Below are 25,217 nucleotides of genomic sequence, written 5' to 3'. Positions count from 1 at the left end.
ATGATTTATTCAGAAGTCTATAACAATACTATCACTCTTGATGATTTATTAACCATGGTATTAATAACCATATTGGTTAATTTGTTAAATATATTTATTCAGGATTTTTATTATAATAATCCTTGGTTATAATAAAATATAATAATAGCACAAAAGGCCAAGTCACAGGGACAAATTTAAATCATAAGCCAAGATCTTATAGGATCGAGGCATTGAGGCTTGAATCATAGTTCATTACCTTTTCTTGACAGGGAGTCGTAGACCACCACTGTCTTTAGTCTCAAAGGACATTAATTATGGCCCGTAGGCACTTTATCACTAATGGATGATTATATAAATTAGAGACAGGAATTGGAAGAATCCAATATAAGGATGACTAATGCGATTTTATCAATCACATTTGCCAGGAGTGTTAACATGTTTTCAGATGTTAACAAGGATCTGAATCTTAATAAGGAACTACCATCATGGCCCTGTCTTAAAATGACAGATGGGCTAGGTTTTGCCTTTAGGATTTTATTTAATAATGGCAGATCTTATAAAAGGAATGATATTTTCATTTATTTCATATATTATATTTATGCATAAAAATGACAAAATGAAATTTTAAATTCAAACATTCCATTACTAAATTAAAGAGTACATGATTGCCCTAAACGGGACTTTTAACAGAAATAACTTGCCCACGCAGGGGCTAAATAGAAAAGACATGCCCATGCAGGGGCTAAACTGGAAATACTTGTCCTCGCAGGGACTGAATACAGAAATAGATGTCCACGCAGGGACTTGATTTAAAACAAGGAAATTACAATACAAATAAATAAATAAGGAATCTTCAAAAATCCCTTTAATTCTTTCCCTTGATTAAACTCGCCAGACCTTTGAGAAATCCTCGGTTGTTCCCATGCTCTTCTTGAACCTCCCGCTCTACCTGGCTCAACCTTTGGAGAATCTCCTGTTGTTGCATTGGCGGTATCAATGGTGGCTGCAGCGGCTGCTGATGTGGAGGTTGAGGAGGTGGCGGGTGTTGGAACCCATAGGTTGGGTATCCAATCCCCCAGGGAGCTCCATAGGGCCCCTCGGGATTAAGAGCATTGTAGTTTGCCGCTACAAAGTAAGGGTCAACTTCGGCGTAGTTGTAGTTAGTGTGGGCTGGCTCCTCAAAAGGGTTATACGCCGCTGCACTGGCGTATGAACGAATCGGGTTATCATAACCCATTGGTGGTGGTGCGACTGGCGTAGAGTCCACCTCAGAAGTGGGGTTTGAAGGCCCACCCATCTGTGGGTCTTCATATAGTGGCGGGTAATGACTGCCACTGGAAGGTTAAGGGGTGTTGATACGCACTCCTCCTCGCACAGACATCCGGGTGTTTGATCTTCTCCGCCTCGGTGGCTCCGGAGGCGGCTGCTGAACTGGCGGTGGAGTGACCGCTACGAAACGTGAATCCTCTGAGGGATCATGCTGCTGCTGCTGAGGTGCTGAGTGGTAGGAGGGAGTAAACACCCAGTCGTATTGGGCAAATCTTGCCTCGTAGCTGTCTGGACCACGATAAGATGATCCATGAAAAGACGACCCATCCAAAATCTCGATGGGGTGAGTAGGTGTCCTAGATGGTGGTTCGGCGGGATCCGGGTCATCATCCATTTCCATGTCCTGAGCTTTAGGGAAATAGTCTTCAGGGCCCAATGGGTTATGACCCATTGGTTCTTCAATCAGGTTTGCCGGGTTAAACCGGCTCTGGAAAGATGGGGTCGGGTCTTCAAAGGCGCAGTGCGACCCCGACCGCTGCAGTGGTAGGTAAGAGTGGTGCGAATCGTTGGGCTCGTTCTCCGATTGCGGCCCAAAAGAATGATGGTAAGAAGGTGATGAACTTAGCGAGACAGATCGCCTCGCGGGCTCCAGATATGTCCTCCAATGCTCCTGAGGACTTGTGCTCATTGTTGCAGACGGAGTTCGCCGGTGAGAAGGTCCGGCTTCACGATCGTGGCTGGTAAATGGCGCCTTGCCTCGTCCTCCTCTCCTGAATCGTGGCAGCATTTTGTTGAACCTGTCAAAACAAACAAAAAGACAACAAGGAAAACAATAAAGGACAAAATAAAATAAATTAGGAATAGTCCTAAGTTCTTTGTCTAGACTCGGAAGTCGAGGAATGTGCAACTGTGTCGTTGAGATTAAACACAAAAGGCTAGTGTTTAATTCACTCAACGTTGGCTCTGATACCAACCTGTCACACCCCGATATTTCCACGTATTACCGGTGGGACCGATGGGGAGTATCATGACGTAGTTGATATCATCATAGACAATTTATCACAGTTTAATACACAGCGGAAGTCGAAAGATAAAACAGTACAAACCGAATAAAAGTAATATCAATTATTACAAAACGGTTGTAAGAGATCCACAGGCGGATCTGAAGTATAAAAAGGAACATTGTTCAACAAATTTGTAAACATCTAAGTGTGCAAGACTCTTTATTGATGCTAGGAGTAGCCAGCCTATTCCGTCTAGTACCTGCACTTAGCCTTTTTGGAAAATACATCAGTTTACACTGGTAAATACAATTAACCGACTCATTCTGAAAATGTTTTAGAAAATTGATTTGAATGCACAAGGCACAAAATATCTTTTATAACTTGGGACAATTATTTTAAAAATAATCTTGCATACAGATTTATATGTTTGTCATCTGTCAGGGCCGGTTAGAAGAGCCGGACAAGATTAAGTGACACGGAGAATTCCTTATTGTGGATTACCTTTTATACATACGCAACTGTCAGGTGTATGCCTACACCCCCTGCTTAAGTCATGGCCATTTCAATGAATGAGCCGAGGATATCCAGGACATGGTCATTAACCCCCCAAAAGCCATATACCAAACAATACAGATTAAAACGATTTATGCAACTATATTAATCACAATCCGATTTAAACAATTACATACCCGACCAAGCGGTATTATTATAATACCGTATCCCAAGCCCGTATAACGGAAAATAAGTTAAAAGTATTTACCTGAGCAAATTATTCAGATTTCTCCCAGCCGTACAAATCAGCAAATGCAAGTATCTTTTACTGGTCTCCTAAATCTGGAACGAAGGTTTCAATAACCTATTAGATTCCTAACGGGTCTTAATTAAGCCTAAACTTAGACCGGTTAGTTTTAAAGGAAGATATACGGTTCAAAACGCACGATTAAGCGAAGACCGGATTAGAATGTGGTTCAGACCCAAAAAGTTTGGACACTTGTATAATATGGGTAAACTAAACACATTCTGGATTTTGAGATAAAAATGATAAGGTTTGACCCGTTTCGGTCAATTTAGACAAACTAGTCACATAAACCGTACCGAATGCAAAAAATGCATAACGGGTAACCAAATGAGTCAAGAACAGGTTTCCTAAGTTAATATGCCTTAAATATATTGTGATATCAGTAGGATACCTTCCATTATGCCCAAAATGAATTTAAACTCAATTTAAGCCCCGTATGGGTATTTTGGTTATTTTAAAGGTTATAAAAGAGATTACATATAAATCTGAGGTTCAGGTCTGATATGATCAGTAAAAATAATTATTTTTGCAGGTCATAACAGTAGGGTATTGCCTTTATGTGAAATTTATCACTTATAACCAAACTATGCACCGTAGGGGCATTTTGGTAATTTCACATAAGCTTTAAAGGTCAAATTTAGAAATCTGAGTTTAAAACTTTTGCTTACTGTTTAATTATAAAAATTTACTTAAAACATCAGTAGGTATTAAGTTTTATATGTTAAAACTAGTTTTAACCCATATTATGCGCTTAAAACGCGTAAAAGTCGGTTTTAAGCGATTTTCGGGTTATAATAGGAGATCTGAGTTTTTGATCAGTTTATAAAGTTCAAAATATTTTATTTATTATATAAAATCAGTAGCAAAAAGTTTGGTATCAAAATATTATGCAAAACTCATTTTATTAACAAAAAGGGTATAACCGACAATTACCGAATTATAGCAAGAACCCTATGTTATGCTCAGCTTAAAAATAAATAAAAATCTTCAAAACTCCCAAAATATTATATTACATCAGTGGGTAAAAAGTTTGGTGTCAAAATTTGGGTTTAGATAGGCTTTATGCTAATTACGCCGTTTAATTAATAAAAAGCTTTTTAATTACGATATTGAGCATAACTCTTAATCTAGACCTCAAACTGATGTCAAATTTTTAAGACAAGTTTATAAATCAGTAACAAAGGTTTTTGTCCTCTCACATTTTCAAAAATCTTGTTTTAAGGTCAAAAGGGCATAATGGTCAACATTTAGGCATATAACGGAAACATGCAAATGAATCGGATAAATTAGGATCCAAGTTGTATAATCTCAGAGGGTTATACTAATATGAAACATGGACCTAATGGAAGCCTAAGGCATTTCTAAAACAATCTAAATTGGGTCAGAACTGAAAGTCAAAGCAAAAGTCTATTTTTGCGACTTTCGATTCCGAACCGAGCCTAAACTAAAAATTGTCGGGTTGAACATGTTTAGACATGTTCTTACATTGATTACCAAGTTATACAAGTGATAAAACAGGTTTCATGGCTTCTACATTGTTAATTATGTGTTTTTTTGAAAATTAGCTTTCTGTTGACTTTTTACAATTAAGTTTGACCCGACAATTGACCTAGTTAGAATGGAAATCAGAGGGTGCCCTATTAAGAGTTTATTACCCACATAATTACCAACTCATAGCTACTTTCAATTCGAGAAATGACTAGACCATTAGTGATTAATCACTAAGTCAAAGCTTAATTACAACGGCTTTGACTTTAGGCCATTAAACTAATAAAATACGAATTAGGGAGGTTAAGGAAGCTTACTGAAGTACTTAGCACGATTTAGAAGCTAATGGAATCTTGCTTGAGGTCCAGAGAGCTCCAGGAATTCAGTTTGAATGATTTTCAAGTGGCAAGTCCAATGTTTGCAACATAGAACTCTTATATAGGGACTTTAATTGCATGAGATCCTTACACACAAGTCTAGGATTGATCCCAGATGAGTCCAAGTGCCCCCTATGCATGAAATACTACTGGTGCAGCCCCTGGGATCGAAAACCATGCATGTAAGGCGGTGTAACAGGCTGAACAGGCACCTGTGCATGTTTTTGGTCGCTGGTGACTCTCAGGCGGCCCGCGTAAGAGACCATAGAAGTCTTACGCGGCCGGTATGAGTGCCCCCCTCCGGTTACAAAGTTTAAGCAATTGCAACTTTAGTCCCTGGTCCTTCTAAACTTTTTTTACTTTTATTTATTGCACTTTTAACCCTCATACTTGACTTTTAAGGACTCTAAGTCATAAACAAACTTCGTTAAGTCCCCAGTTATTTATACGATCACCAAAAAGTCCTGAATTTTAACGTTGACACTTTTAACCCCTTATTTACGAATGTTAATGTATTTTCCTCATACAATATCGAAACCTTGTGAAATTTTTATCACTTATTCTTGGGAGCATATTTAATCGTTACAAAGCTTCGGGTTCATTAAAAGGTCAATCAGAGGTATAAATTAAACATGTTGACACATTTAACCCTTGCGGTTTATAAACTTACCCTTTCTTCCACAAATGGTTGCATATGATTCATAATTCATTCGTTTAAGGGTATAAACATCGTGTAGGGTTGTTGTAAGGTATATTTACCCAATGTTGACACTTTGGATCCTTTCACACACATACTTTCTTTGTTTGTCAACCTTAGTCCCTCATATTTAATCCATTACACGTTAAAAGCTCATGACACGTGTCTTTATTACATTGGTCATGATTTTACGAGGTGTTACAAGGACCAGGACATGCTAGATAATGAAGTTGGACAGGGAGATGATCAGGATCACGAGGAGGAGGAGGAATCTAGTGATGAAGAGGAAGGTAGTTTCGACGGATCGGAGGAAGTAAGAAATGTCAATAACGACGATCAGGGTGTTACGTCGCCGGAACCACGTTCTCCGGCAAGAGACAACGAACAGTCTGGGAATATTAATGGTGACGGCGGTCCAGTTTTGGTGAACCTAGGAAATACAAGAAGGAATGATCTGGGTCAGAATCCCAACATGGGAGAGGTATCGTTTAGTCAAGGTGGGGACCAAGGCAATATTCCTAAGGAAGCTTCTAGAAAGCATGACCTTTTTTCTGTCAGATCCGAAGATAAGAGGGGTAGGCCCAATAAAACTTTTAGAAGGCTAAGGCCCAGGAACAAAAATGAAACAAAAAGTGGGAAGTTAAGCCCAATCTCGGACTCCAGGCCCAGGAAACGTCTTAGGGAAGATATGGTTTTCTCCTTTGATCTGAATCAGCTACCCATTGAAGGTCAACAGGAATTATCACCAAGGATTTTTCATAATGATAGAAGGGACAGTTCGGAGTTTATTGTTGAACCTGTTACCCAGGTCGTTGTGGATGCGTTAATCACGAGCCAAGCCAGAACCAACCTCCAGAGAGTGGAAAGGGAGGATTCTTCGATTGACGAGGTCAGTGATTCTTTTAATTCTAGTATTGATAAAGAAGTCAGGGCAACGATTAATATGGGAGAATTGTGGGGGTTGAGCTCGACAACCATGATGACCTTATAAGTGAGTCGATTAGAAGAGAAGACATTAATGCAGTGGAATCATGAACTTCCTGTCAGTTAATTTAAGGGGTATTGTAGGGGAGGCAAAAGCCAATTGGGTGAAAGAAATTCGATTGCTAATAAAATCAGTGTTATCGCTATTCAAGAATCGAAGGTTACAATTGTAACCAGCTCTGTGATATCGAAATATTGGGGTAACAGTAACTTTGATTTCGCATTCTTGGCTTCTGAGGGGCTCTCAGGCGGGTTAGTCTGGATATGGGGTCCTAAAGTAATCAAGATTGATTCTAGTGTTCAGGAGAGGTATTTTCTGATGTTAAAAGGTTCTGTGGTTGGAAGCGGTGATCCGGTTAATTTAATCAACGTTTATGCTCCTCAAAACACGTCGGCGAAACTTCATCTATGGGGAGAGCTTTCTAGTATTATCAATTCGTCTATGGGGCAGTGGATTGTTGTTGGGGATTTTAACACAGTCCGTTCTTCCGAAGAAAAGAAACACTCGAAGTTTAAACCGGTTTGCGCCGATAATTTCAATAATTTTATTTTTAACAACGGCTCGATCAAATATCCGATGCAGGGCAGGAAGTTCACTTGTATTAGAGAAAATGGAAAAAAGCTAAGTAAGTTAGACCGATTCCTTTTTTGTTCCGACTTATTCAATAAATGGCCTTCGGCGTGTGTTAGAGCTTTACCTAATCGGCATTCCGATCACTGTCCTATCATCCTCGAGCTAGTTAATCTAAATTTCGGTCCTCGTCCCTTCAGAATTTATAACTTGTGGTTCAGGAAACAGGGATTCGATGACACGGTTAAAGCGGCTGTAGAAGGTATGCAGGTTTTTGACCCGCCAGATTCCTTACTTATGTCCAAATTTGCTCGAATTAGATCGAGTCTTAAATCGTGGAGGGATGAGTTTTTGGCTAAAGAAAGTGAGAGTGAAAAAATTGCGCTTTCGGAGATGGAGAAGTTGGAAGAAGAGATGGAAACGCGGGATCTCTCGGAAGAGGAAGAATGGATATTGTCGGAAAATAGGAAAACCATCCAAGAAATTGACGATAGAAAGATAGCGGACATCAAACAAAGAGCTCGCTTGAGCTGGGCCATAGATGGCGATGAAAATTCTAAGTTTTTTCATGCTACGGTCAACAACAGGAAGGCTTCGAACAACATCCATAGACTCTCTATTGATGGTGAGTGGTGCACAAAACCTGCAAAGATAAAAAAAAAGGGTTTTTTCGCGATAAATTTAAAGAGACATTCAAGAACATGCCTGTTTTGCATTGTAACAACATTAAAAGGATCTCCGAAGTGGACGGCAATATGTTAGTGGAGCCCTTTTCCGAGCTTGAAATTAAGAACGTGATATTCGAATGTGGGGATGATCGGTCTCCTGGCCCGGATGGTCTTAATTTCAGGTTTATCAAACATTTCTGGGATTTATTCAAAGACGATTTTTCTAGAATTTTTGCTTGGTTTTATTACCATGGGGTGATTAATGATGGAAGCGGTGCGTCGTTTATTGCCCTTATCGCTAAAATCTCCGACCCGGTTTCCCTTAACAACTATAGGCCGATTAATTTGGTAGGAGTTATTACCAAGGTAATCTCTAAAGCTATGGCAAATAGGATGAGGATGGTTCTGGATGGGGTTATCTCGGACTCCCAATCTGCGTTTTTAAAAGGAAGAAACATTTTAGATGGTCCACTCATCATCAATGAGCTTATTACGTGGATAAAAAGAGTAGATTGAAAGCTTTTTTCCTCAAAATCGATTTTGAAAAGGCCTACGACAATGTCAACTGGAATTTTGTGATTAATATTCTATCTCAAATGGGCTTCCCTGATTTGTGGTGTAAATGGACTATGGGTATTCTCAAGTCGGCTTCTTCGTCTGTGCTTGTGAACGGGGCTCCAACGTTCTTATTTAGATGCGAAAAGGGTATGAGACAAGGCGACCCGCTTTCTCCGTTCCTCTTTTTAGTTGTTATGGAGCCTCTTTCGTGTATGATCACCTGCGCTAAGCATGCGGATTTGCTTAAGGGTATTGCCACTCCTAATAATGGGCCGGTTATTACCCATCTCTTGTACGCGGATGACTCAATTGTTGTGGGTGAATGGTCTAAATCAGAAGTTATTAACATAGTTAGAGTGCTTCGGTGTTTCTTTTTATGCTCAAGTCTTAAAATAAATATTGATAAATCAACCTTATACGGTATTGGGGTGGGGATGGAAGATACCAGATGGCTAGCGAGGTGGGCTGCAAACCGGATTGTCTTCCGTTCAAATATCTTGGCCTTAAAGTAAGGGCAAACATGAACCGGATCATCAACTGGCAGCCAATGTATGATATTTTCCATAATCGGCTAGCTAAATGGAAATCTCATCTGTTATCAATCGACGGAAGGGTTGTTATAGTTAAATCAGTGATGGAAAGTTTACCTTGCTATTACTTTTCTTTATACAAAGCCCCTAAGAAGGTGATTTCGGACCTGGAATCCATGATTAAAAAATTTTTATGGGGCGGTCCTAGCGAAGAAAGGAAGATGAATTGGGTAGCATGGGACCGAGTGTCGAGTCACAAAAAAGATGGTGGTTTGGGATTAAACAAACTCAAGGATATTAATTTGTCACTTCTAACCAAATGGGGTTGGAGATACAAAACGGAAATCAATAGTTTATGGAGAAGAATTATCGATGCGTTTCACTTTAGTTGGTTCGGATCGGAGGGCTTTCCCATTAAAAAACGTTCAATGGAGCTTGGAACAATATTGCTAAGGTTGTGATTAACAGTAAGGTAGGAGGTCTTCATCTTTGGAATTATATGAAGGGAGTTGTCGGTAACGGTAACAATATTTCGTTTTGGCTTGATCCCTGGATCATTAACGAGCCGCTCAAGCTGAAATATCCTGATTTATTCAGAATGGAGGCTGAGAAGAAATGTAATGTCGCTGATCGGGTCAAAAGAATCGGCTCGGAGACGGAGGTAATTTGGAATTGGAAGTCTGCTTTGAATGAGTTAGGATCGATTGCGAATCTGTAGCAGCTTCGCAGCCTTCTGGACTCGGTTCAGATCGAAGACAGGAACGATAAATGGTGGTGGTCTCCGCAAAGCGATGGTACTTTTTCAGTTAAATCCGTTAAGAGACTATTTTATCGGGACAGAGACGTTAGTAATAGTTTCGTTATGGATTGGTGCAATTGGGTCCCTGATAAATGCAACATACACATGTGGAGAGCGGAAATGGAGAAAATCCCGACGAAGGAAGCTTTAAGTAAAAGGAATGTTCTTCACGGTGAGCCGATTTGTCCGTTTTGTTTGTCTGCAGAGGAAACAGCCGAACAGTTGTTCACTGCATGTTTCGTGGCTTCGATCGTTTGGAATGGGATAAGTGTGTGGTGCAAGATTCCGTTTATTTTCGCGTTCTCGATTAAAGACCTTCTCGGCATTCATAAGGATATTCCGGCTTCGGTGAAAAAGAAGGAGGTGGTGCACGGTATTATTATTATCATAGCGTGTTGGAGTTTATGGCGAGCGAGGAATAAACTAATTTTTTCTAATAGACCGGTAAGGATAGATAGGATCCTTAGTGAAATAAAGGCGTTAGGTTTTCTATGGTTTTCGAATAGATCCAAACATAATGGGATAGAATGGAAAGAGTGGTGTTCATTTGTAAATATGTAATTTTTTAGTCGGCCCGGTTTAGGTCGGCTGATCGTTAATGAAGTTAACTTTAAAAAAAATATATGAAGGGCAAATTCATAATTTCAAGATTTATTGGAATTGATTGTTTTAAATTTCTGACAAAAGTCGACAAACAAAGTAACTTTATCGAGATTCGAGAGTTCACTTTTTCTACTTAATTAAATACTTTTTATCTGATAATAAACCATCATGTGATTATATTTAGTTCTTTAATTTATATTATTAATCTATGGTGAGTATCAAATACGAAGTTTATTTTGGCTAGCAAGGATAAAAAGCAATAGGATTATTACATTTGGCAAAATTTAAAATAAAGAGAAAGGGTATTTTAGTCAATCGTATCCAATCTTCTTCCTTCTTTTCCCAGTAATTTCAAAACCCACCATTTTCAAAACGCACCATCTTCAACATTTTCTTCACTTTCTATCTCAATAATCACTACATTATAGTGCGATTTTCGTCACCAATCAATGATTCAAACACTCAATCAACGTGTTCTTCAACTTTTTTGAAGAAATCCAGTTTAACTTCATACAATATCTCTTTTTTTCCCGTGATTTTGAAGCGAATCACTCGATCCATTCGATTCGATCGCTGATAAGTGTTTCTATCATTCAAATTTCGTCAAGCGTTGAAGAAATCGGCTTCGATCCATGTAAGAAATTCTTGAATTGCATTTTCACGATCTGGGTTGTTGAATTGAATAATTGCGTTCTACGGGAGTTCCAAGGGGGCAACGCCCCCTTGGCGGGGGGTCCGGGGGCGGCGCCCCTAGGAGCAGGGTCCAAGAGGCGGCAGCCCCTGGATGGGGTCAGCTTGGATAATCTTTTTTTGATTAAATTGCTTTAATAAAACTGCATCAGAAAATTTAATTTTCTGTAAATTGCCTCTGGAAAACTGCATTAGAAATAAGACATTTTTATGTGTTTTCTGGCCATTGCGTTTTAGAAAAACACATTTTTGAACTGTTTTAGTCATTGCGTTTTAGGTAAAACACATTTTTATGTGTCTTTAGTCTATTGCGTTTTAGAAAGAACATTTTCTTTTGTGTTTTTAGGCCATTGCGTTTTAGAAATAAGACATTTTTATGTGTTTTCTGGCCATTGCGTTTTAGAAAAACACATTTTTGAAGTGTTTTTAGTTCATTGCGTTTTAGAAAAAAGACATTTTTAAGTGTTTTCTGACCATTACGTTATAGAAATAAGACATTTCTTTGTGTTTTTGGTGCAATACGTTTTAGGTAAAACACATTTTTATGTGTTTTCAGTCCATTGCGTAGAAAGTACACTTTCTTTTGTGTTTTTAGGCTATTGCGTTTTAGAAATAAGACATTTTTTTGTGTTTTCTGGCCATTGTGTTTTACAAATAAGAAATTTCTTTGTGTTTTTGATGTATTGCGTTTTTAAAAGAAGTCATTTTTTACGTTTTTTTTTCATTGCGTTTTACGCAACTGGGTTTTTTCCATTGCGTTTTACGCAACTGGCGTTTCGAAAATTTTTTTTGAAAATATAGCAATACTATACTCGTTTTAAAGATTAAAAAAACGCTCGTTTTTTGTGCAATTTTTAATAAAAAATAATGTCGTATGAAAAAGTTATTAACGTTTAAAAAATGTGGGGAGATTGGAGGAGAGAGAAACTATTGTTTTGGATTGACTTGAATGCCTTACACAAAACCACGCGTCTCTTTTTTTTCTCTTCAATTTCCCTCATTTAATCTTAGCCATTGATTGAATCAATTGATGGTCAAGATTACTTCCTAGCCTTAGTAGCAAAAAAAAACTTTTTATTATATTCTAACTCATCTATTCTATGATGTTATCATAGTATCTACATCACTGATAATATATTTTAAAATTTTTGAATTATGTGAAACGTTTCTTAAGAGTATATTTTAATAAAAAAAAAAAGTTAAAACGTTCATCAAGTTTTTATCATATATGGTAAAAGAAAAATAATATTGTGAAAATGTTTCTTTAAAAGAATATTTTGATTATAAAAGCTTACAACAATCGTTAAGTTTTTATCATCTAGGCTAAAAGAAGAAAACTACATAAAAAAGGAAGTGAGCCATTGAAACAACGCCGCCCAGACGGCTAGACCCCATGGACTTTTGACTTAACCCGATTCAACCCAAACCAAACTAAACCGAAAAGAATTATTATATAGCAATAAACAAATGATCATGTATAAATTTTCGCACCCCATGAAAAAAAAAATCTGGTCCGCCACTGATAGAAGAGTATTCCCAAATTCATAGGTGAAAAGTGACATATCAGTTTTAGACTCATGAAATCCCATTATATAAAGAGAAAGAAGCAATTTGTGAAACTATGCTCGTGGCATCTGCATAAGGCCGTATAATGACTTGTGTAATAAACTATCGTGATCTGGATATTTAGGATCAATAACGCCCTCTGCTTGCTTTAGCCTTTAGGTATATTGTTTCAATAAGATCGCCATGTAGAAACGTGTTTCAAACATCTAACCGACACATGAGCCATTGTTGTGTGACATCAAGTGAGAGTACCACATGCATGGTGGTAGATTTGACCACTTGGTTATATCTATGAAGTCAATACCTGGTTGGTGAAGAAAACCTTTAGCCACAAGTCGAGCTTTATAACAGATACCCGGTTGATGAAAACACCGTCTTGATCGTTCTTTATCCTATAAACGCACTTGGAATAACCAATGTTAGTTTGGGGAACAGAAGAGACGAGAGTCCAAGTACCATTTTGGACAGGTGCTTTAAATTACTCATCCATGGCTTAACGCCATTCCGCATTCTTGTTGGCAATGGAAAGGATGTGGGTTCAATAGGGATTTGTGAAGGACCCATAATTGATTAGCGGAAGGGCTATATGTGACACGGGGTTCTGGATTTTGTCTAAGGTCGGAGATCCAAGCCGTATGTGCCAAACAATGGATGAAGTGCATGTGACAGAAAAAGTATTGATAGACTAAGATTGAGAAACATAAAGGATGTAGAAACCATGACCAAGGCACTGCGGGTAGAAATCCTCTAACAAGTGATGTTTATAACAAACCCACCTGGGTTATAAATATTCAAAATCTCATCACTTTATTACAAGGAGACATCACCTTAAAAATATTGATGGTTGGCTACTTAGGAAGAAAATCGCAAATATTCAACCAAGTTAAGCCTTTATGGTTTTCTGCTACTTATTACAACAATCCTACAGGCTATGGCTACACGAATTTAACTCACTTAACCTTCAAAACATTAGGTTATTTAAGCAATTTTATGTTCATTTTTATCAAAATGATAAATTAAAAAGAAGTGTTTCATCAGTTACTTTGTTTAGCAATTGATTGTTTATAATAGAAAGCTTGAGGCTTAAGTAGTTACTAAACTGATGATTCTGCGTATGTAAAGTTACCCGAAAAACATCATTATTAACATAACCTTAAAAAAACAAAACACAAACTGAACCAAAATCATGTACAGTCCCCAAAACATACAAAATGGGCAGGGCGCCCAGGAACGCAAGGCCAACCTCCTGACCTGTTATGGTTCCCTCCACTTTATGTTTCATACAAGTTTTTTTTTAACTTATCGGTTTATCACTGAGATTGTTTTAACTCAATCAACATACACTTTCTTTATCCACAAAAAATATAAGGTGCAAGTTATTCTTAGATATCGTTTTTAGGCATGCCCCATATTCGGCTCCACAACCATCTGATAGGATCACGAAAAAAACAGATATAAAAGTTATAGCTATCATAATAACTGAAACGGCGATTGCATAAACTTAATAGATAAAAAAAATGAGAAATAGCATCTAATACCTTGAAAAAATATGTAGAGCCACACTAACAACTAAAGAGGAAAGTGTTTTTATGATGGGGCACACCAAATATCCTGCACGCATAATGAACAAGTGTTCAAAACCCACAAAAGCTGTCAAATTAGACGCCAATATGGACAAGATTGTCAACATGGGTCAAAACTCAAAACATTTAGTTGACCTGAAAACACATTTTTGTTCAAAAAAAGCAACTTTTTTTTTCAACAATTATCGTGCCAAACATACAACGCCGTCAATAATCTAACATTTGAATAAAATGAAGGTATTATTATGTATTGAATATACATAGTACATCTTTAAACCATTTGATCTGTATCACTTATTAGCTATAATACTTTATATCACCCTTTTTGACATGTTAAAGGAAGCGTAACCCCAATCGACCATTTTATAAGTAAACGGGTGAATATAGCTACCTCTAGATATAAGGAAAAGCCTATCAGAAACTAACCTGTAGTTAAGCAGTATTGTTCACCTTATGCGCATGCGGCTGAGGAAGTCAGACAGCCTGCAGACATCATTAATGTAATGTTATCTGTATAGTTGAAACCAAAAAAAGAAAAAAAAAAAAAAAAGGAGCTAGTTTTGACGAAACATTTGGGTTGAACTGCCAACTACAGTTTTGAGAGACGACAAACCAAGCAGACCGGTTAGGTGGGGTTTTAGTGGTTCCACGGTTCAGATTTTGGCGGTGTGAACCGGTTCCCTTTTTCCCAAAATTGTAGTTTGTATTATAATTTTTAAAATGATAAATATGGTTCAAAAAATGATACTTGGACATAACTGCATATTACGAAAATAAAAAAAAATAAACTGCGCAAACTTTCAAAGCGCTAAAACCAAGTGACTTGCTTCAGTTGGGCAATTCGGTTGGGTTCAACACCCCTACGTGCTACTAACTTAGTAAATTGTATAAATTCGAATTTATTAAGACCTGATATCTTTAGCAACAACAGTCTGTCCATCTTCAGCCCCAAGATGACGCAAGACAACTTCTTCTAAGCGACCATCACGGTAAGCATGCTGTAAACAAAGATACACAAAACCTCTTTACAATATGCTCCAAAATAATTATATGATCACTATTCCCAGACTCATAATACATAACAATGTATATCAGACATTTAGTACTTCCAATTACCTTGTAAAAACAACTGGATCCAAATGGGCACGTCCCATTTCCAAAGTCAAAGTGCCTGCAGTCAATAGACCTGAGAAGAAAAGAAAAAAAGCCGTCATTAAGTGGTGAGTGAATCTAAAAAAAGTATGTTTGAACAAAAGGGAAATTCATAAAAAAGGAAGATTTTATAGGTCTCGAATTACAAAAGCTTTAGATTTCAACTAATCGTATATGAAAAAAATCAGGGTATGAAGCAGAGAAGCTTCAAATCAGCTATCATACAAACAAACAAACAGACACTTAGGATGAAGCTTGGTTTCTCAAAACACAGAACTAAATTTTCACTTAACGCCAAAATTGTAGTTTGTATTATAATTTGTAAATGAGTAGAAGAATCTAGCACTAAAAAATTACATTTAACAGTCACATTATGTAACAAGTTTCTTATATATTAAACTGCATTTAGATGAAAAGACATGTCGTGTATAAATATTAATGTTCAATGGTCATCGTCGACTATGGGTGTTCAGTGTTTGAATAGGATTCGAAAATTCAAATTCAGATTCGATTATCAAGCTTCGAATTCGGTTATTATCAAATATTTGAGTTCAATTGGGCTTCAAGTCATGTAATCGAATTTGAATTGAATACGAAATTATGTTTTCCATTCATTCTCGAAAATTTAATTCAAATTATACATTTTATTATTTTTTATATTTATATATACATGAATACACACACACACACACATGGGAAAAAAACCTTCTAAATTGGCACAAACTCTAAAAGCCCTTATAATTAGTTTGTAGTAGTTTTAAAAATAAAAGTAAAACAATTTACTATTTAGAATGAATTTGAAATAAATAGAATTTATTTGAATTCAAGTTTCAAATACGAATAGAATCGAATTTCAAATTGAGCATAAAATTCAAAATACGAATTCGAAACCAAATAAATCAAATCTTAATCGAATTCGATTGAATACGAAATCAGGTAAAAAAAACTCAAAAAAAATGATTCAATTAATTCGAAAATTCGTTATTCGATTCATACAACACCGTCCCCTACTACCGACTCTTCAAAACCACAAAAGTGCATAAAAACACGCATGATCACTCAAAGACCCCAAGCCCAGAGGGTTTGAGCAATCAACCCTAGGACTTACTGCACTGGCAATACTGACAATATGTTTAGTACTTTATATATCCACTTTTAAATAACAAATGTTATTTGCATGTAGTATAAGCTCAGTTACCATCCATATGTAATCGCAAAGTTAAAAAAATGCAGCATGAGGCATGATATCGTCAACTCTATATACACGAATGATAATACAGAAATAATAAAAAATATAATAAAAGTCTTATCGTAAATTAGTTCCAAATAGATGTATAACGATGAACGTAAAACTATACCTGAGTCTTGCTTTGTAGCTATCAACAATTTCCTGTTTTTCCTCTTTTGTTGCATACCAAATAACACTGGGAATCACAAAATATGAAAGCTTCCTACATATTGGGCAGGATCTCAAAGCCGAATTCACATCCATTCCAGAAGTTGGGGAACTGCTTCGCCAATTCCTGATACATGATATACAAAACGGATGATCACATTCCGATAATAACCCAAATTTTCTCTCTGCCGCTGTTGGTTTTAAAAGCACACGCTCAAGACAAACACTGCATTCTATTTCTTGACTATGCTTCAACGCTTCAAGATGCTTATGTTTCTTCTCACAACTTCTTTTATGTTCTTCTCGTTCATCAGGTCTAAAAGGATGCAAGCATTGTTTTTTGCATGTAGGACATATATCACCGTGAACATGAGGGCAATTTTCTCCACGAGGGCAGCTACCAGCAGCAGCAAACGAACACATCACGATATCAGACGGGTTAGTGCTCCTTGATTGCCCAATAACATCATTTACCAAATCGTTTTCTCCGGAACCTTCACCCCATGCGGATTGCGCAGGAGATACGAAAGGTCTACTTACGGTAGATACCTCGCCAGTGATACCTGTCGCTGCAGTTGCAGATACAGATTCTGAAACAGCATATTGATAAGAATATGTGGATGAAGATGCAGACGCTTGTCGTTGAGGAACCTTAACATGATCATATCTACAACGACTACCATACGCACAAGCTCCTTTTTGATAAAAAGTGCACACCTGTTATGACAAATCAAAGCAAAGTCCACTATAACATAATTGACCATTCGATTTGATTGTAAACATTGAACAAATAAAATAAGGCGTACATTATTAGCCGGATCCTTCCAGTCATGAGAAAACTCACAATGCTCCCCTTTCAGACATGCACCATGAGCAAAAAACTTGCAGAGAACCCTAGAAATACATACAAAAACGTGCATACTTCAACTATATATAACAAAAAGGAAAGAAAAACATTTAACCTAGCAGATTCAAGTCAAGCATAATCTATTAGAATATGCATAGAAAGAAATTCTTCAAAAAATAACATATCCTTCAACAAAGCCTAGGGTTTACATACCTCAAAACTAAACAGATACACCAAACATCAAGTTACTAATCATGATAACAGAACAATAACAAACACAAACTCAACTGAATAACCAATAATAACCTAATCTAATAAACCACAGAAATAAAAAATGAGCTCGTACGTACGAATGAAAAAGCTCGAACGATGTACGAAGGGACTCGTAAAAACTGATGCATAGAAACAAATTCATCAAACAATAACACATCCTTCAATAGTATATCAAAACCTAGGGTTTACATACCTCAAAACGAAACAAAAACACCAAACATCAAGTTCCTAATTGTTGCTAACCAAGATAACAGAACAATAACAAACACAAATTCAGCTGAACAACCAACAATAACCTAATCTAATAAACCTCATGAATCAAAAAAGAGCTCGTTCTTATGAAAGAAAAAGCTTGAGTGAAAACCGATGCATAGAAGCAAATTCTTCAAACAATAATACATCCTTCAACGATATATCAAAACCTAGGGTTTACCTACCTCAAACCCAAACAAAACTAAACAAAACACCAAACATCAAGTTCCTAACCGTTAATTTGTTGCTAAGCATGGTCACAGAACAATAGAAAACACAAATTCAACTTAAAAACCAATAATAATCTAATTTAATCAATATGCATAGAAACAAATTCTTCAAACAATAACATATCCTTTAACAATATATCAAAACCTAGGGTTTACATACCTCAAAACTAAACAAAACATCAAGTTCCTAATCGTTGCTAATCATGATAGCAACAGAAAACACAAATTCAACTTAATAACCTAATCTAACAAACCAAAGCAATCAAAAACGAGCTCGCTCGTACGCCGTACGAACAGATTCATGAAAACGGATGCGATTCATCGATTTGTTGATAAAACAGCAATTGAAATAGATAGGAATAACCAGCAGAAAATTCGGAATCGGAATATACCTGGTTCGATTGGCCGGCAAAGACATGATCGGAGAGATTTCACGTTGCGGCAATCTTCATCGGCGATTTAGGGTTAAACGAAGATGACGAGTAACCTTTCAAGTTTTAACCTCCCCTCAAAGGCAACCTTTGGGAATGAATGATTATTTGTGAAGGAAATTACATAATTAACCTTTGACTATGTGTCAATGTTTGGTTTTCACTCAATTTTGACTTAAATTCTACATTGTTTAGAAAATAGAAAGAATATTTCTACATATTTAGAAAATATAAAGAATATTTGAATAAAAAATGTGTTTTCAATAATAAGAGCATTCACAACGTAGATGTTTGGCAAGGTCTGGAATTTCAGACCACCCTCATGGACCAAAGCTACAATGTGAGGGCTTGTCTGTGGTGCATGTCGATGTCCAGTCCGCAACCACAGACCTATAACATACGAAAAGACCGGAATCCTCACTCACATATAATAATATATTAACGATTTTTAATAGTTTTTATATAGTTAAGAGGTTTGTAATGGTTTGCGAGTTCTGACGCTTATGATGCTTTAAGAATTTAAGGATTATGCTTGAATTCTATGACCTATGTTTGCTTTATTCATCTTTCCCATTCATTCACATTTCCCAATACTCACATTAATACATAACTTCATCTTCCTCAACTTTTTATATGAAGGTGTCACTATAACTTTTCGTGACTGGAAAATTTCGTTTTCGTCCATCACTGCAACTTTTCAAGGGTATCCTAATTTTTTTTTTTTTTGGGGGGGGATTAGGGTATCCTTTATACAAAAGAGACGGAGTTAAGGGGCATTTTTACACTACGGAGACGGAGTTGAGAGGTATTCTTACACTACGGAGACGGAGTTGAGGGGTAGCCTGTGCTACCCCTGCTAACACACTAAATCCGCCACTGTTTCAAAATATTGTTTTATAATTTTTAGATCTTCGTTACTAAATATATAATATTTCCTTTATTCATTGTGTAATACACACGTTTCTAACCTAGTTGACGAAGATATAACAAGGTTCCCACATAACCTAAAATAGTCGAAGAAATCATACAAGTCAAAGTAAACCGAGTACTTCTTTATAGGTTACGAGTCGTTTGTATCTTTGATGCTTTCTTCATCAAAGAAGTAACAAAACCAAGTTTTGAAATAGGGGGTTTTATAATAGAGTTCCTTTTCTTTTATGGTTATTTCAGTTGGTTACTTACTTTATTAGTGAGTTGTATTATAAGAAAACAACAAAGTTGGATAGCCTTATTAGTAGTAATTTTGGTCATCTATAAGGTCAACAAACCTCCTGAACGCCCCTCTAGTGTCCATGTTGGAGTGAGCTGAAAATCGAATGACCAAATTAATTGACAAACCAAAATGAATAATCAACCCAAACAAATAAATGCCGTTTATATTTACCATTTTCGTGATAGACAATTATAATGTCCCTATTACGTTATGATAATTTTGCGATACCTTAAATAACCAAACCTCGTAACAAAAGGTTCAGTAAAATATTTTAGTATAAAGATTATCTAGTTTGTTATGTTCATCATTTTAAAATTCCATCACAAAAAAAAAAAAAAAAAAAAAAAAAAAAAAAAAAACCACTTCTACTAGGTGTTTGAATCACATTAAACAAAAAGCTCTTATTCAAAGGATGGCAATGTAAAAGTTGTTGAATTCATCCGGTTAGCAGACGTTCTGTATTTAAAAAAATGCAAATTGGGTCCCTTGATTTTTCGTATTTCTTACAACAGTTGAACAATTTGACCAAACAACAACCCAATATCATCATCATCATCATCAACATCATCATACTCATACTCAGTAAATCCCACCAATAGCAAAATTAAGATAGGGTCTAAGGAGGGTAAGATGTAGACAGCCTTGCCTCTACCCCGTAGGAATAGAGAGACTGCTTCCAGTGAGACCACCGGCTCGATCGTAGTTTTGCATCAAACCTTGGACATAATGCACATAACACTCGGCAATTAAGATAAACGTCAATTAGTGCATGTACTCCCTTGTCTTTTGGCTATCAACAACACCACATGATACATGATTAAGAACAACCCAATATAACTAAACTAAAAACCAATTTAACCAAACAAAAATGACAATAACTTTAAATTTTGAATTAACCGATTTCATCAAACTTGTTATGATATTTTGATAACCACAGTGTCCATATATGATTTGGTTACCGACTTATAACAAGTGAAAGTTACAATTTTAGAAATAACTGATTCACAAACCCAAAAACCCACGTTGCACAAGTGAGATATTATTAGTTAAGGGTCAAACTAGTAGCATGTTAATAACTGAGGGACTATTTTTGTTATTTACCCAAATCATGGATAAGAAAAAAATCCTAAACTCTTATCACCATTCCACTTGAGAGACAAACACACCCACAAACAACTTAACCAAAATCCAAACCAACTTTTGAATTCCATGGCCATCAGTTTCTCACCCTCAGCCCTCTTCACCACCACTGCCACGGCGGCTGCCACCACCACCACCACCACCGCAACACCACCGTTAAACAAACCCCCCCTCCCCATCCGATCCACCACCAAGCTACAATTGCCAAACTTAACCACCACAGCAATAACTCTAGCTGCAGCCACCATCATTGCCACCAGCACCATCCCTCCATCGATCGCCGCCGAATCCTACGCCACATACTACGGTACTGCCGCTAGTGCGGCCAACTACGGTGGCTACGGTGGAAATTCAGACAAGAAAGCCTCAGCTGAATACATCTATGACATCCCAGAAGGATGGAAAGAACGCTTAGTATCGAAAGTCGAAAAGGGAACGAATGGAACCGATAGCGAATTCTACAATCCAAAAAAGAGAACCGAAAAAGAGTATTTAACGTTTCTTGGCGGGCTTCGGCAGTTAGCTCCAAAGGAAGTAGTTTTAAACAATTTAGCACTTTCGGATGTGAATTTGCAAGATTTAATCGCGAGTGCAGATTCGGTGACTTCTGAAGAGACTAAGGACGAAAAAGGGCAGGTGTATTATGTGTACGAGGTCGATAGCGCGGCTGCACACAGTTTGATCTCGGTTACTTGTGCAAAGAATAAGTTGTATGCGCATTTTGTGATGGCACCTGCAGCTGAGTGGAAAAAGGACCAGGAGACATTAAAGCATATTCATGAGTCATTCAAGACCATCGGATGAAATAAGAGTCCATTTTGAAATCAGTGCGATCATCATGTACCCAGCCTCTATATAGTGTGCTATTTTGTTAAGATTGTATGAATATACGACATTTTGGTGAAATAACGTCTTGAAATGTGTTAGTTTCTGCCTTTAACCCCCCCCCCCCCCCCTTGAAGGACACCTAGTTAGCGCAAGCTACGTTTTACCTAAGCTAAATAGCTGACTGGTTAGCAGGTTTTTTTGTGTGGTACAGGTTCTCATTGTTACAAAAAAAAAAAAAAAAAAAAAAAAAAAAAAAAAAAAAAAACCCCATTATTGTACCATTTTCCCATAAAAATATTACTTGGGTTCTATCATTTAGACTCGTCAACTTGGTTAAAAATTGAGAGGCGCTTCAGGGCGTTTAGGTCATGAAAGCCAAGGAGCGCGCATCACTTACGCGAGGTGTTGCTCTATGTACAATCAAATAAGATTTATTTACAACCATAAACAGCGTCTCTATCGTCTATTTTACACATTAGCATTTTTATCAAGTAAACCTTTTATAATTTCTTCATGCATATGATCGTTTCTACATATCGGCATCCTACATAACCTAACTTTAACCAAGTTTGACCCAGAACATGAGGCGCCAACTCAAGCCCCTAATGCGTTTTCCTGAGATCCTCGTGCTCAAGCGTGCCTTTTAAAGTTTCAACAAATGGTATTTTCTAAAGAAGTACATATACACAGCACATACCCGAATTATAAAGTTTCATACTTTCATATTAATTAGAATAAAGTAAAGCCATCATCATAGGAGACATGCCAACCTTGGCGACAAGGTGGTGCGTTGTCACCATACTCGGCACAGCAGCTCCATCTCTTTTTCCAGTTCGGCCTTCCGGTATTTGGTCTATCAGTCTTTTCATTCCATTTGTATACAATTACCCCTGATCCATCACTCCATTCACCGTCAATGCCTTGGTGCGGCGGGGCCAATGCCAATAATCCTTTATCACCTATAAATTATAACCAGATTGTTACGTCACGAGTCTGAATGGTTCATGAATGACAGAAGGGTAAATACTGTTTATGGGCCATTCATGGCTTCAAATTACACCATAGATTCTGCCGAAACAAGATGAGAGGAGTGAATATGTTAAGTTTCAACATCTCAATACCTTAATCTAACATAACTAGGAACACCCACGGTTTAAAAAAGGGTCAAGCGCTCCGAGGTGTTTAAGTCTCGTCCCAAAAGCCAAGGCGAGGCGTTGCTCTATGTACAACCAAAAAAGCTTTGTTTACAACCGAAGTTGTGTCTCTCTTATTTGTTTTGCATATCAAGCAAATCTTTCATAGTTTTGTGATCCCTTTGGTTACTTTTACATCTCATTCTCCTACAAACCCTAATTTTGATCAATTTTGACCCATAAGTACATGAGGCGCCTGAGGCGCTTTCTTGATCACCTCGCACATCAGCCTTTTTCAGATTTTAGTTATTTACAATCTACAATACTAATCCAAGTGGTCTTATTTACGGCATATATCTCATAACCAATCAAATTATCATGCCCTTTGATTCATGTTGATGGATAAAAGCCTAAAACTATGTTTACTACATTTCAACCACCCTTACAACTTACAGCTAATCCTCTCATTTTGTGCGTAATTCTTGAAAATTCATTTACATACAGGAAGGTTCATTGAGACATTTCATCGAACACTTATGAGGCAATTAAATTATGCATTACAAACAGGTCATCATCAATAAAGTAAAGTAAAGACTGAAACATACAAAGAACAGTAACGCCCAATCGAATGATCACGTCCCATAATTCATGTTAAAGGGCATAATTACGTTTGCAAATATTAAAAACTAAAGTCACGTAAAAGACAGCTCACTGAGGCATTTCATCAAACACTTAACAGGCAATTAAACTATGCACTACATACCATACCATTAACAGCAAACGTTGAGATATATAACGAACATTATGAACAAAGACAAATGGGTTCAAACAATGAATACGATAACAGAATGATTTCAATTTTAACTTTACCATTAGCATGCCCATGAAAAGAACAAGCAGTTGGGGAGTTATCTTTGTCTTCATACAAAGTGTTGCATCTTAAACACCTCTTCTTCATGTTGATGATGCGTAAGCTTTGTGGGTATCTTCCATTGATGCGTGATCTGATTCTGAATCGTGTGGTCTGAGCATATGTAAGGAGATGAGTTTGAGAAACACAGAATGCTGACGCCATCATGGAGTTGAGAAAGAGAGGTTCTCTTTTTGTGTTTGTGGGTATAAAAAAGGGTACTAATATTAACACATGGTAAAAATTTATTGTGGTAGTGTTATATGGTCTGTATAAACTAAAAAAACTGGTAAACCCTGCTGGCACAGACTTTGTTAGTTTTTTAAATTCTATATGGACCGTATCACCATGTGTAAATAATTTGCCTTGTCGTATACAATGTATACGAACGATGTATACGGGCCGTATACTGTTATACGGCCCGTATTCTTCGAAAATTAGATTTTTTTCAAAGTATTTAAGGGATTTAAGGTGTCAATCACACAAGACATTTTACAGTCGTGAGGTGGTCAAACCTTTCTAAAAGCAGAAAAAATAAAACATTAACAAGTAACAACGATTGAAGAACAAAAAAAAACGTGTCGTATGACTATAATAAAACGGAAGCTATCAACGCGGGGTTACGGGCATGGTGTTATTTTTTATTTAATATTTACAGAATAAAAGGAAGGGTGAGGCATTTGATAAGAGTTGTAAGGAGAAACGTTGAAATCAAGGGTCCCGTCATTACAACCACTTGTTTTCAACGGGGATGTAATGCAATGATAATGCAATGATTCCTCTCAATTGAATAGACAGATACTTGCTTCATAGGACTCACTTGAATCGTCTCGAAAGTACTGAACAACCGAAATAACAGCTTCGGTTTCATCAGCCTGTACCGAAGAAACCAAATTCGCAACAATGAGTCTAAGTCCATTGTTGTTCGTGAATGTTTCGAATCATCATAGAAGGCGTGTCGGGTTCTTCTGCTAGTGGTGGGGCTTCCAATGCTCACACAGGGTGATAAACTACGCTGAAATGAACACAAACCAACTGCTTTGTCTTGAGTCGTCGGGAAAACTTTTCCTCAGGGGAGGGTGAGTAGTATCAGTCTGAGTCCATTGTAATTCGTGAATGTTTCGAATCATCATAGAAGACGTGTCGGGTTCTTTTGCTAGTTATTCAGAATGTTTCGAATCATCATTAAAATTAACAATGCGGTCTTGATTGAAAAGACGTAATTGCAAGACTGTTTGTCGGGC

At 37.1% G+C, this 25,217-nt stretch overlaps 3 protein-coding genes across 4 annotated transcripts; 1 reads left to right on the top strand and 2 right to left on the bottom strand.

Annotated features, from left to right (window-relative positions):
- Window positions 1–13,707: 13,707 nt before the first annotated feature.
- On the bottom strand, window positions 13,708–18,861 carry LOC110872528 (putative RING-type E3 ubiquitin transferase C3H69). 2 transcript variants are annotated; one of them, XR_004892614.1, is made up of 8 exons: window positions 18,711–18,861; window positions 17,523–17,610; window positions 16,679–17,433; window positions 15,285–15,354; window positions 15,078–15,166; window positions 14,595–14,651; window positions 14,124–14,196; window positions 13,708–14,013 (listed from the first exon to the last, which is right to left on the bottom strand). XR_004892614.1 is itself a non-coding variant. In XM_035989992.1 (6 exons), the coding sequence occupies exons 1-6, from the start codon at window positions 18,734–18,736 to the stop codon at window positions 14,615–14,617; spliced, it is 1,065 nt and encodes a 354-aa protein (XP_035845885.1). In that variant the 5' UTR covers window positions 18,737–18,861; the 3' UTR covers window positions 14,594–14,614. The 2 variants fall into 2 exon arrangements, 1 of the variants encoding a protein (XP_035845885.1); XM_035989992.1 differs by lacking the exons at window positions 13,708–14,013; window positions 14,124–14,196 and having other exon boundaries at window positions 14,594–14,651.
- A 2,205-nt stretch (window positions 18,862–21,066) lies between these two features.
- Window positions 21,067–22,042, top strand: LOC110872538 (thylakoid lumenal 19 kDa protein, chloroplastic). Its single transcript, XM_022121352.2, has one exon. It carries the CDS (start codon window positions 21,172–21,174, stop codon window positions 21,904–21,906), a length of 735 nt encoding a protein of 244 aa, XP_021977044.1. The 5' UTR covers window positions 21,067–21,171; the 3' UTR covers window positions 21,907–22,042.
- A 345-nt stretch (window positions 22,043–22,387) lies between these two features.
- On the bottom strand, window positions 22,388–24,188 carry LOC110872547. The gene is made up of 2 exons (XM_022121363.2): window positions 23,934–24,188; window positions 22,388–22,889 (listed from the first exon to the last, which is right to left on the bottom strand). The coding sequence occupies exons 1-2, from the start codon at window positions 24,139–24,141 to the stop codon at window positions 22,660–22,662; spliced, it is 438 nt and encodes a 145-aa protein (XP_021977055.1). The 5' UTR covers window positions 24,142–24,188; the 3' UTR covers window positions 22,388–22,659.
- Between the last annotated feature and the right edge of the window lie 1,029 nt (window positions 24,189–25,217).

The sequence above is a fragment of the Helianthus annuus genome, chromosome 1 (assembly GCF_002127325.2).
Source record: "Helianthus annuus cultivar XRQ/B chromosome 1, HanXRQr2.0-SUNRISE, whole genome shotgun sequence".
NCBI classification, from domain to species: Eukaryota; Viridiplantae; Streptophyta; class Magnoliopsida; order Asterales; family Asteraceae; genus Helianthus; species Helianthus annuus.
The sequence above is the reverse complement of the archived record's forward strand: the minus strand, read 5'-3'. Positions and strand labels throughout refer to the sequence as shown.